The 14180-nt window shown below is 31.4% G+C and overlaps 1 protein-coding gene across 5 annotated transcripts in view; it reads left to right on the plus strand.

The window, feature by feature from the left end:
* Positions 1–14180, plus strand: part of Pkcdelta (Protein kinase C delta) — a 54036-nt gene that overhangs the window by 24663 nt on the left and 15193 nt on the right. For 2 of the 5 annotated variants that reach the window (XM_088199840.1, XM_088199841.1), the window contains exon 1: positions 9446–13529. The exons of 2 other annotated variants lie outside the window; for them this stretch is intronic. In XM_088199840.1, the coding sequence (XP_088055966.1) occupies positions 9590–13529 (3940 nt within the window). In that variant the 5' untranslated portion in view covers positions 9446–9589. Of the gene's footprint in view, positions 1–9445; positions 13530–14180 lie in introns of those variants that run through there. One more of the 5 variants, XM_088199842.1, reaches the window with a different exon arrangement.

Below are 14180 nucleotides of genomic sequence, written 5' to 3' on the forward strand. Positions count from 1 at the left end.
TTCGAGTTGGCAATGACCGATCACCGAGGTTGACAGATGACGAGGGTTTCGAGAGGAAAAGCCGAACGAGACGTCTCGGGTTTTTTTGAAAGTACCACAAATGTAATCTACAATTTAACATGAAAATTTATAGTAGGTTTATCTGACTCAATATTTATTTTAAAATTGCTTAAATGCAGTTTTAAATATGTCTAATTAATAAAAATCATTGATGTATGTATGTGACATATAATATCAATATCAAAATTCTTACCTTATTATACAATTTAAAAGAGATGTTTAAAAGTTAAATTTATATCATTTTAGATTTAAATTTAATTATTAACGACCTATACATTGTTTTTTTACTTAAAATTAAGTGAATATGGCATGTTTGACATGGATTCTAGACGTATATACATCTCTAAACATTATTCTTCTTCTGATCTAAATAATTATAATAATATTCCTGAAACAACATATTATTTATTCACAAATAAATACATTATATTTAGAGCACAAATTGGCTTCTAATCTGCATTTAATGCACCTCACACCACCTGCGATTTATTCATAACATAAATCACCTGTTGTGTATGATACATGATAATTTAGATTTGTCTAAACATAGCTAATACGATTCGTCGAAATTATGTTAATGATGTTGGCATTAACGGTTGCTTATATATTTTTAAAAATAAATATAAAGTAATTTACTTCATTAAACATCCTGTTCATAAACAACTTATAAGCTATGAAGCCGATTTGTAAATAAATAAAAATATGCAGTATGTTAAGGTTAAAAAATACATTTACATAATTTAATTCACACTACCATTAAATATATATTTAATATCATAATATAATGTACACAAGTAAATATATCGATGGTTTTACAAAACTTTTTTTGGCCAGGTGACAATTTTTCCTCTCGACCCGGTGAATCCGTCATGTATAAAAACAAGACGCTAAGATCGTTTTGTTAAATGTTATTTTTAATTATGTTTAACATAATTGATGGAGAGTCAGTCCGGTTTTAGGTCTGACCTGTAGAACGTAGAAAATGTTACATAATTTTCGCATAATGCGGCATCATTGTGAGCTATTTCAGTAAAAGCTTATTTATAAAAACCTTGAAAAGATATTTTAGGATATTTTGACACTTTCTAAAATAAAGGATGATGCACGAACATTGCCACTATAAATATGTATATATTTATTATATTAATTTAGACTTAAATTTGGACTTTACGCAATTATTAGATTTATACAAATCTTACTTACAATAATCTCATAAATAAAAGTCTAAATAATAGTCTTATTTATTTCATTAATTTTTCGTTGCAAAATTACAAGTATTGATGCATTACAACAGGTTAAACACAATCAACAACTACTAAGTAACTCGTAAGACACCAGATTTAAATCAATATTTTTATTATTTTATTAATTATAAATTATTATTGCAGTTTACAATTAATAGGTTTAACTGTGCATGACCTAGCTCGATTTTTTTATTTACCACGATATTCTTCCGCTAGATTATGATAATTTAAGGACATAATCTGTGATGATTGATCGACCGGAACTTTAAATATTTAATAATCGCTAATTCTAGTTTCTTAGACACGGTAGAAATTAAAATAACACTATGGCCCATATCGGTCTTGTACATGTGTCTTTCAGGTCACTGACTTTTACCACTAGTCAATAGTAAATCAGCTTAAAGCTGCACACAAAATATCTATAGCACATTTAAATTATGATATATGTATGTACATATAAACAAACATATATAAACATGAGATTCTTTAGCGGACGGATTGGGCCATTTCGGTAATAGTTTATTAAATTTAAATAATAGTGACATGGTTATTGCATGTTATGAATGCTCGGCGGACGAGGCCCCGCCGGCTGTTGCACTCTCCGCCATGATCACCAGAGAATGCTTCCCTCATTGCCAATACGTCAATGTTCAGAGAGTGCTGCAAAGTTTGTGCCCAAATAATTCGGTAACTTAGCAATTTATAATTGTGAAATTTAACTAGTAAGAGAAACAGAGACCGTAGCATTGCCGAATGTGTGGATGTTGTTTTTGATGTTGGATGTTGACAGTATCAGTATCTCGTAGAAATGTTTAGTTACAAAATTGTTGATTCTATGATAAACTATTTATAGATATTTACAAGTAAAATATACATTTTCTCTAAGATACAAATAGCTGTTCAAATTATAAGGAATATGTATTAGTACTGAAATTCCATAATATCAATTTATAACATTATACGCTACGAACTAATGTGTATTTTAAAACTTTAATTGTGCATTGAATATCGCATGACAAATATATTTTATTTAAGAAAAAAATCTTTAAATTCGTTGGAATTTTAAAGACATTTGAAGTCCATCTTCACAACGAATCTATACCATCTTCATAAGACAATAATCTTTATACAACATTTTATTATTTTTATTCATCATTAAACAATAAAAAGTCTTTATGAACTTCTGCGGTGTTTATGTAATTTATAAATAGAGAAACAGCAGTGGACCAAAATATGATCCTTGCGACATGTTAAGTACTATTTTGAGTATTGCGAATTAAAAGCAACAAATTGCTCATGATTATTCAATTAACTAAGAAAATAACTTGTTATGTCATTCAAAAACCTTGTTGATTAAAATTTAGTGGTTTGATTTATCAAAAGCCTTTGCGAAACTTATATTTATTACATATATTTAAGTATTAATTTTAAGAGATTTTTTGTCAATGAAACGCTTAGATATAAATTCGTGTTGTCAATGAAAAAATGTTTACAGAGATTGTAGTAATTTATACCTCGCTGACAATAAATCTATGTCCGTAAATTTATCATTTATAAACGTCTTATCCCGTTTTTGTGAATTATATATTTGAGATTACAAAATTTCAAGACTGACGCACACTGAATTTTTATCTTATGATATCAAAGAGACGTTTTTGGATTGTATAATTTGTTGGTACATTTGACTTTTACTTTTAAATCTTTTTAATGTTTAAGTTTTTTAATATTTTACCTAGCTATCCTAAATTCAAGATGGCTTACAAATTCTTTATAAACCATCTCATATTTTTAATTTGTCTTTAGATTCACTTTAGCTCACTTAAGTTGCAGAAATCAATTCAAAGAGCTTAAAGATGCCGGAATTCCTCTTTTAAACATTCTGCCAGACCTAACCTTAATTCATTTGCAATATTGACAACTAAATGCGTGACATTTCACAGTTGCAGTCTGAAATAAAAGCTCCATTCAGAGGAATGGCCCAATGAGTCTCACAAGGCAGCATTCTATACACTCATATTTTATTAGAATGACTGGATTCTATATTTAAATAAAAACTTTCAAAGAAAATTATAAAATAGGTATTTTATTTAATTTTTGTCAAGCTCACTTCTTCCACTTACATAAGCATCCTCATTATCTTTTTTTATTTTCTTAAACATTTTTTACGTATCAGAATTTGTATCAACAAGTTAAAATTTAAATATAGCAATATTACTTTACATATTCCTAAAAAAATCAAATTAATTGGAATGCTATTCAGAGACGCACAAAATCCCGGTTTCTTCAAAGATTTATATCGCATCTTTCCCTAATTTAATTTCCTTCTCGTCTTCGTTGCTATAAATTTAGTAAAATTCACACGTCCAATCCTGTAGTGCGAAAATTTATTGCTTCTTTTTCTAAAGCGCTGTAAAAATTTTAGCGAGGACAAAGTAGATTTTTCGTTTGCCATTATTCTCTGTGCAAATTCGCAAATGTCACAATTAAGCTTGAGGTCACCAAGCAGGAAGTATTGACGAATTAATCGCCGGTAAAAACCATATGCTTACTTTATGATTCCACCAGAAGAAATAGTACTATCTAACATTCCATACCGGATTTAAACCAACGCTAGACAGGCGGCCAACGTAAACAACGGTGACAAATTCGCATGTGGGTTTTTGCTTATACTGCATATAAAAAAAAACTACGAACTTTTCTTATAAGAGTATCGTACTACAAACTATAAGTTTTTTTTTATAGATCGGTTTTAATCGATGTTTTAAATAAAAGTAGTTAAATGAATTTAATTTATTACTTATTTTTTATCAGATTTTATTTATCCACAAATATACATAGCTAGATAGATCTTTCGTCCTGTAGTCGCGTGGGTAGAAAGACAGACGAAATCTTGTATAAATAGATCTGACCAAAGTGATATACGTAAATACAAACCTCAGAGTGTTAAGCTGCACGCTCGTCACTAAATCATCGCTTTAATGATTGATAACGTTTGATATGCATAATTATCAAACGCATTAATCATTTTTTAACCACTTAATAATCTTTTTTATATACTAAGTTTTTCGAGATTGGTCTCCAAATTAATTAACGTGGCAAATTTAACGACAAATCCAAGTTGATCTCTGTAATCTCGCGTGCGGTGCCAATCGATGTATTTTCTTATAAATTACCTTTTTTATTGCCGACTTAATATATAAAATGTTGAGATCGGTATAAAAGTATCGCAATGTAAATATTTACTTTTATTTATGTATCTTATCAATTTAATTACTTAATAAAAGTACACATAAGCTTAATCTTATAATTCATATTAAAAATAATATGTATTTATCGTGTTAAAATTCGATCAAACCACACATATTAGAACCTGATTCTATAACACTAGTTAAAATTTGTTCATGTAAGAGGGAAGAAAACTTTTATACGATACAAAAAAAATCTTGGCAGGATATATATTTATTTTAGAGTCTGGAGTTTATAAGTTGAATAGATAACAGTTATTAATCTTACTGGTGTGTAATAAATTTTAAAAAATGGATATGACTTATTTTAGAGCAGCAGGAATTACAATTGCAAAGCATATTTTTTTCCCCAGTTAAATCTATTTAATAGTTCAAAGAAACAAATAGTTTTTAATGCTAATAAAGAAGCAATAATTCTTTAGGACTTTAATCCAATTGAAGTCACATTCATTAGTTAATCGAAAAATTTGGCTGACATATTCCTAATTATCGAATTTGCGATTTCACTCGAAAGATAAATTTTAGCAATATATTTCTTCATTCTATGCCTTAAAACAACATAATCAGTGTCTATCTGAGTATGTTTTTATATATTATATGTGATAATGCAACAAAAAGAAGTGATTTTTTGGAAATTCATGTTGTTATTGAGTTTTATTTTCGTTCCAGCGAGTCTACAAAAATCCTGGGGTACATTTTTACTAAATTTTTTTCAAAAATAAATTTATAATATAAAAAAAATAGAATAATTGCAAATGACCAGCAATTTATTAGCAATCGGAACGTATGCGAAATTTTGTAGATTTTAATTTATTAAATAATATACTTTTATGTATGAACTGGAGATCTGCTCTCGGCCTTCTGTAAGTTGCTATATTGTGCATTTGATCGTACTTTACATGTGTTACATATCCTAAATGGTTTTCTGCTGAGATAATTTTATTGCTAAAAAAGCACACTTTCCATAAGTTATGGAATAGATCGGGATATCCGTCTGCTTTCGAGGAATTTCGATCATTAAGAGCGTGTATTAAATGTTTGACGATTTCCTGTCATCGCATTTATTAGTAAAGCTGCCAAAAACAAATTAATAATGATCCCAGAACATTCTGGAAATGCATTAACACTAAACGCGCTGCTCAGTCGACGCCGAAAGTGATGAACTTCAATTAACAAACGTGTTGTTTTAGAGGAATCTTTTTCAGCTTTCACTCAATCACTTTTTTATTCTTGTACTTGATCTTCAGTACTGACAATCAAAATAAGCGCTCATACCTTAAGAAGTTATTCATACCTTAAGAAGTTCATTTTGAAGCGTTGCAAAGTCAGTCACGCTGCTCCTCTAAAACGTATTTTTGATCTAATTTTTAATTCGAAATAATTATCCATAGATCACTTTCGGCAAGTTTTGTTGAACCAACAGCATGGGTTTCGTCTTGCCCGTTCCTTTTGTTTTTCATCAAGACGGTGGCAAAATCTGTCAGTGTATAAATTCTATTTAACGTCGTATATATGGATTTTGAAAAGGCCTTCGACAAAGTTTGTCATCGGTTATTGGTAAAACAATAATCGGACCTCGGTTGCTTGATTTGTAGCCTATGGTGGGCTGACTGGCCGATTTTTTCTGTTGACAATCAAATTATTCTCGTGGAACTCCAGTTTTGGATTCCAGAACGTCTTCGAGAATTACGATCGCGTGATCGCGTCTGTCGCCATCCAGCTCCGTAATATGCTATTATTACACATTAATGATGATATACAACGAGCTGGTCCAATTTTTTTTGTCTATTATTTTTAATCTTATATAAATGTATTATATTGTTTGTACTATAATAATACTATGTATTGTTTTTTTACCATTGTACTCATTAAAGTAACTTGTTTGGTCACGATGGTTTTAATTTAATTTAAATAAATAAATAAATAAGCTCTTAAGTAACACTATTTACATTAACAAATGTAAAGAGTATTAATCAATGTTTATTTGAAACATTAATTAATGGTTCTCAACAATAATGATTTTTAAGTATTTTTTTACATAGTGGTAAAATGCCAATTTTTTGCACTATGTAAATTTATTTTTGACTTCAATATACAATACTGCCATTCACGTTAAGAGAAAAGTTGACGATTTAATAAATGTTTTTATGTACTAAGCTTCCACCGACAGCCAAAATATTTTTTTAATGTATTTTTTAGCTTACTTAAATAAAATAAACGCTGGTCCTTGAGAGCCGGCAAAGTTAAAAATGTTTTACATAAATATTTATAGATACATATCAGTATTATTAATATTAATAGTGCTTTAAAAAATAAATAAAATAACTTTGGTTTATGGTGGTTCATATCTTCCGCGTGTAGTTAGTGATGGGATGTAGTAAATCACTGGTCCAATGTTGCTGCGGTCACGCGCCTCCTGTGACGTTGCTGCCAGATATATTTATCTCTGGTTATTTACACTCTATTGTATTTGGCTCCCGTGGGAATAGTCGGCGAGTTCGAACACTCTTAATTTTTGATTATAAGGTTTAAGGTTAATCGTTAATTTGTTTGCCCTCGTAAATATATCAAGTGTTTCTACTTATCGATGTGAAAAAAATAACAATCATTAAAAAAATTATATTTTTACTAACATGCTAGTTGGCACGACTTATCTTTTTATATATATTTTATATTTTTATTACATTTAAGACATAAATAAATATTATTTCATATTTTTTCATCATGCTTATCAGCATTATATAGAAAAAAGCAAACTGATTTATTATAAATATAATAGAACAAACTTTTAATTTTAAACATGGAAAGAGTTTTCTTATTCAGTTAGTTAAATGTCAAAAATTACATTAAAATCAGCTATCAAATGTTTTGAGTTCAATAACCTATGCTAAATATGTAAAAAGAGCTTAACACGTATAAGCCAGAATTTATCACAAATCGTTAGAAATGGAAGAAATAATTTATTTATATATATGTATTATGTATATACGTATATATATAAATAAATCGGTATTATAATTCTCGGAGTGTATCATTTTTATGTATTAAAACTCGCAAATTAAATAGACGTAATTAAAATATTTATTGAGCTACCTGAAAAGAATAGTTTCAAAAACAAGCAATATTTGCCATTTTTATTGTTAAAGTAGATGAAACTAATATACAAAGAAATAGCTAGATTATGCCAATGAGGAATTTAAAACTGTTTAATAAATCACGTCGGTTGTGAAGCCACTTTTTACGTTTCATTTTACCGTATCTTTACCTTACTGATAAATAAATCCCATTTCATGTGTCAGAATTTTCCTTAAGAAATAAATTATTCTCACGTAAGCTCAAAAAATATTACCATAATAAACTATTTTTGACAGAGACATTTGACATTTGTATTAATTTAAAAGAGGCAAAAGTCAATGCCAATAATTGAAAAAGTCCACAGTTGCATAATACATGAGTAATTTCTGTAATTTCGGAAATTACATTATGTTTTTTTTTTCATTGTTTTGTCTATAAGTTATTTTTTGTTTTAGCCATGACTGTTATAACATAAATATAATATTAAATTCATATAACATAAAGGAGCACAATAATGCAGTGGTACATAGAAGAAAAAAATGACATGTGTTGTTGTAATACAGAAAGATTTAAGTATTTTTTTACTCGTACACAACTGCGTTATTGAAGTTAGTTGGTGTTACCTATTTTGAGAAATAAAAATGATTAATTATTATAATTTAAACATGAAATAATACTGTACGAATAGAAACGATTAGGTAAAACGGGCTTTTCAGAATTAAGTATCTAGTTGTAATGCATTGGGCTAACACCTGTCATGTTACAAAAATAAATTTACAAAAAATTAATGATTGTGATTTGCAAATTTTTACTCTAATATTGCTAAAAAAAATATTTAATACAAGGGTAATATTTTTCATGTAGTCTTCGTGTACTTTTGGCGACGAAGCTGCTGCATCACTCTTGCTATGTTTTATTATTGCAGTCTTTCCACTATTAGCAACATTAAATTCAGTCTAACAAATTGTAAATTTTATCACAATATAATCGTTTTTGTTGGCTTGAATTTAAAATGGAAACTCTTTGAAAATTATTTTTCCGTTCTTTGTTGCCAGAAAATAAAAAATGTAAATATACGTTCCATAAGTAATATTAACTTCAATAATCTCTTAGTTAAAGTAATATACCTTGAACGTTATCATTAATTATCACAAATAGAATAAATACATAAATGTACTGTAATTCATGTTTCATTTACAGATTTTTAAATTATTTATATACAAGTACAACAATTAATTAAGCAAAAAGTTATTTTAAAACTGTGTTTAAGAATTTGAAAAAAGCTCAGACGAAAATAGGCATATTTAAGATGCGACTAAAATTTTTAAGCAAGTTTTACCTCGCAGTTTTTTATGTAAAAAATAGTGGACTATGATGATATTTATATACTTAACTTTGATTAAAAAAAATTTTTGATGATATAAAATTAAACTTTTAAGACGTAAAATCAAAATAATAATATTAATATAACGAGCTTATTGCGCCTCTATCATTACGGATACCTTAATTTAATTTCTTTATTAATGGTCTCAAATTAATTAGTATATTTTTATGTATTTTAAGTATATGTATTTATGCCAGAAAATAATACATAAATCAATTAAATAAAATATGGTGAAATAGCGTTCAGTCATTTGAGGGTTACGCTTCCAATACGCGCGCCCGATTATTAAGTGCAGGTGTCAAATCATTACGGAAAATCGTCACTTCTAGGAATACATCCCGCTAGCAAAAGCAAATCTAGGAGCGGGAGACAATCGGACTAGGAAGGGGTCATGGATATCTGGTGGGGACAGGTGCCCGCGGCAAAAGCCAAGCCTCAGTGCTCCGCCAAACGTCGCGACGCCCGTTACCCACGATGAGATAACTCAGCTCAAAATTAGCATCCAGATTGTAGTTTTGACATTAGCGTATCCCGCCGTGAATGTGTGCTACCTAACGCGCCCATAGTGGAAGAGCGCAGTGATGCCTTTATTCTCGGATCTGTCTAGTTTGAGCTTGTATTATGGAGGATCCTTGGGCAACAATAACTCCTACGGCACCTCCGGTTCCTACAGCAGCCCCTTTCTCAGCATCGGAGGAAATTACAGCAACCACTCGTCTATATCCAGTTATTCGAGACCTCTTCTATCTTCATACAGTGGAGTGCGAAGCACCTACGTCTCCACAAGACCTTACACACCCCTTCTTTCGACCATTAGTGAAGGCGCTGCAGCTAGAAGAGCAGTCGGAACCAGTTCCGTTTTATCCAGATTGAGTCCCGAAGTGCAATCTCGCATGAGCCCCAAGTACAAGGTCAGAAAACCGATCACGATCAACACCGCCGATATTGACGTTTCGCATAATAAATATAGCAAGATCGGAGCTAGGACAGGTATCAGTGCCAATGTCGTAGAAGACACCTCTAAACAAGATGTGAACGGTTTGGAGCGCGGACGCAACTCGATTCATCGCGGCCGATCCGTCGTGCGTCTTCATACCATCAGGCGAAAGGACAAAAATTCACCGAAAGAGGATCAAGCCACAGATGGCAATAAGAAAAATGAAATGTCACCGCCGCTAGAAGCAGACATGCTCTCTCCACTAGGCAGCCCGACAAAACACAGCCCCAAATCCAAATGGCGCGAAACTTTAGAAGAAGACCTCGTGTACAAAGACAAGAGAGCCAAGAAAACGCCAGGAGAAAAACTAAAAGAAAAATTTCTCATCCCGGAAACTAAAGAAGAAACGGCCTTAGCAGAAAAAATCCTTAGAGAAAAGAAACGCAGTGAAAATATATCCACATATTCAGATAACATGGCAACACCCACTGCCATCAAACGACACAATTCTTCAAAACGCCACAGTTTAAGAAAAGTGCCAAACTTTGACAATTCTAACAATCTAACAGACGAACAAAGCGATCAATCTAATAAGTTGCAAAGAAGAACGTCAAAGCGCATGTCACTGTGTTCCGGGCAAGCGATGGACAAAGAAAAGGCTAGACTCAGGAGGCTATCTCAAGAAATGCTAGAAGAACAAGCGCAAATCTTCGACGCCTTAATCCGCGGTGAAAATCTCAGCAACACTCGATTAGATCTTTCAAAAGTTGGTCTAACCGAAGCTGAGATCGCCAACGTCTCAAAACTCAACAGAATAGGTTCAAAGCGTAAGAAAAAAATGAGCTTGGAAGAGCCGAGATCGACAGACGTCAGCGATGACATCATAAATAACATCGACCGAGCCAGATCTCCCGTTGGCAAAGCGCAATCGAAGATTAAAAAATCGTCATCGGGCGGTAAAATCACACAATTAAACTCAATAACGGAATATACAAAAGAACCGACGCCGAATCTTAAGGCAATCGAAGAAATTCCACCGCCAATGACTAAAGAACATTCCACGCCACAGTCGCCAAAATCTAAAACAAACATATCATCAACTGTCGAAGTCATCAATACCAGTGTGCCGTTGAAAGCCAAAGTAGACGACATCGTCGTTGAAAAAGTTACTAAGCCGAAGACTAATCTTCTTACGAATATCAAGTATGATATAGTTGTAGAAGAAAAAGTAATAGCTGCCAAGAAAGATAAAATCTCGCCAGATAAGAGCAAAAAGATGGAGCCAGAACTTAAAAGCAATTTGAAAATCATCAAAAAATCCAAGTCTAAAGATGAAGAATCCGAAGATGGCGGGGGCTTTTGGGATAAGATTGGAAAAAGAGAAACTGTATATTATAAGGAGAGGCGAAATAGACTAACAGAGGAAAGACAAAAGCAATTGAAGGCATTTTACGAAGAAGAAGAAGCGGCGGCGGCGGCTAAAGAAAAATTGATAAACGAAAGTAAAGAGGTACAAAATGACATGTCGACGTTTATGCCAAACAAATTAACAAAATCGACGTCGAAGTTGGCTTTTGATGTTTCTGAAATCAAAGAAGAGATATGTGATAGTAGGATAGGTGAACATAAAGACGATGCGTCCAAAGATCAAGTAAACAGCTCGGAACTGTTGCACAAATTAGGAGTAACGAAAATAGATAAAGTAGAAGATAATACAAAAGATGTTAACAATAATTATGCCAGCGCTTCATCTGACGTTTTAATTACACGCAATCTTAAGTCTGAGGAATGTGTTGAAGCAATTAAAGAACCGAATGTTTTTAAGATCGATGATATTAAAAAACCTGTGATAGTAGAGAGAGATAAAGAGACCAATGAGAAAAAAGAAGTTCCTCTGCAAAAATTTGAAGCAAAGATTGAACCAACTTTGGAAAAAGTCGAAGTTAAAAATAAACTAGAAACAAAACATAGTGATAAAGAGACGATAACTTTAAACAAGGATATTAAATCGGAACTGATTTTAAATGTTATAAAAGAAGTTCAAAGCGATACAGAAATAGTGAACGTAGTCAAGGAAGTTAAAAAGGATGTAGTCTTAGATGACATAAAAAGGATTGAATCACCAAAAATACAAACAAAGCCAGCGATTAAAAAAGATGAAAGTAAAGCTACTCCAGAAAAAGATGTTTTAAAAAAAGGAGTTGCTAAGGATGATATAAATAAGATTGAATCTCAAAAAGTGCAAGCAAAAGCAATTATTAAAAAAGATGAAAGTAAAGCTACTCCTGAAAAAGATGTTGTCAAAAAAGACGACGTTAAAAAAGTTGAATTACAAAAAGTGCTACCGAAACAAGTTATTAAAAAAGATGAAGGTAAAGCTACTCCTGAAAAGGACATCAAAAAAGACGACGTTAAAAAAGTTGAATTACCAAAAGTCTTACCGAAACAAGTTATAAAAAAAGATGATGGGAAAGCTACTCCTGAAAAAGATGTAAAAAAAGACGATAGTAAGAAAGTTGAACTGCCAAAAGTACCACCAAATATCAAGAAAGATAAAAGTAAAGATACACCTGAAAAAGATGACGTAAAGAAAGTTGAACTACCAAAAGTATTACCAAATATTAAGAAAGATAAAAGTAAAGATACTCCTGAAAAAGATGACGTTAAGAAAGTTGAACTACCAAAAGTAGCACCAAATATTAAGAAAGATAAAAGTAAAGATACTCCTGAAAAAGATGTCAAAAAAGACGACGTTAAGAAAGTTGAACTTCCAAAAGTACCACCAAAATCAGATATTAAGAAAGATAAAAGTAAAGATACTCCTGAAAAAGATAACGTTAAAAAAGTTGAAATGCAAATAAAAACAAAACCGATTATCAATAAATCTCCTGACAAGGAACAATCAAAAGAAGATGATAAAAAAGTCCAACTTAAGCCCGAGGTGAAAGAGACAAGTCCAAAAATAACTAAAGTTGGCAAAGCTAAAGAAGTCGCTATTGAAGACATAAATATTGTTGTTGCGGAAATTAAAGGGAAAGCTGCCGTTGAAGAAGATAATAAGAAGATAATAGATAACGTCGAAAAAGTTACAGAAGAAATTAAAGTTGAGATTGTAAATAAAGAAGAAGTTCCTCCGGTGGTGGTTAAAATAACGGAAGAAATAAAAGTAGTCGCTGAGCCTGTGGATCAAAAAACCGATGAAGAAAAGGAAGAGGAGAAAGATACAATTAAACCAATTGTGCCTATAGTTCCAATCGTTTTACCGAAGAAGAAAATTCCACTGAAAGATGAACCAGCGTCGCGACCTTTGATTGCAACGCCTAGACCGTTGCAGAAAAGAGCTCCTCAACGACCCGTCGAATCGAGTAGTTCGTCAGAAGAAAGCAGTGAGGAAGAATCTTCTAGTGAAGAGGAAGAAGAAGAGGAAACTGAAGCTTCCTCGGAAGAGAACGAGGAAGAATACTACGAATGCGAAGTGAAAAAAACTAGTGAAAAAGATGTAAGGACATCTACCAGTTCTAACGACTCTGGGTTCGATTCATCAGCCCCCACTTCACCAGCCGGAATTATCTGCATCAAGAAAGGTAAGAGGGTAGATTCTCGAAACACATATAAATGTGGATCACTCTCGTACAGTTTTGTGATTAACTGCTGAACGCTGCATCTTCAAACTAACGAACGCATTTATTTATTTACACAATATTAGGAAAAAGTAAATGAAAATGCGAAAGAGTACACATTTATTTTTTTCTATTATACCTTGACCTTTTTCTTGTAATTTTAACTTAAGCATTGGACCCCAGTGGAGGCCATGGCATAGAACATTTTTTGTATACCATTGCCACGCCGCATATTGCTCTGCATGAACGTTACAGACGTTTCGAATCACGGATTGCGGTCTAGTTAAATTTGATGTTTTGAATTCATCTAAAAGGTAACTTTTTTACGTTTTTGAATCAGGTTTCAATTTATTGTGTAATTAATAACTACTTTTTTAAATATGCAGGGTGGACATAAAATACTATACCTTTTATACTGTATTTTATAATAAAAAACTTCTACTAAATATATAAAGATATAAAAATATCAGGGTGCATTAAGTGATATGCTTAGAAATCATAGAAAATTCACAGGGCTTATTTTATAGAATTTATATTTTTTTAAATTGTAAGAAAAACATTTAATAAGATTCCGAATTACATTTTTAAAACTGGAGATTTGAAGATCTTACCAAT

The sequence above is a fragment of the Plectrocnemia conspersa genome, unplaced genomic scaffold (genome assembly GCF_051122295.1).
Source record: "Plectrocnemia conspersa isolate PC_06_02 unplaced genomic scaffold, ASM5112229v1 ptg000012l, whole genome shotgun sequence".
NCBI lineage: Eukaryota > Metazoa > Arthropoda > Insecta > Trichoptera > Polycentropodidae > Plectrocnemia > Plectrocnemia conspersa.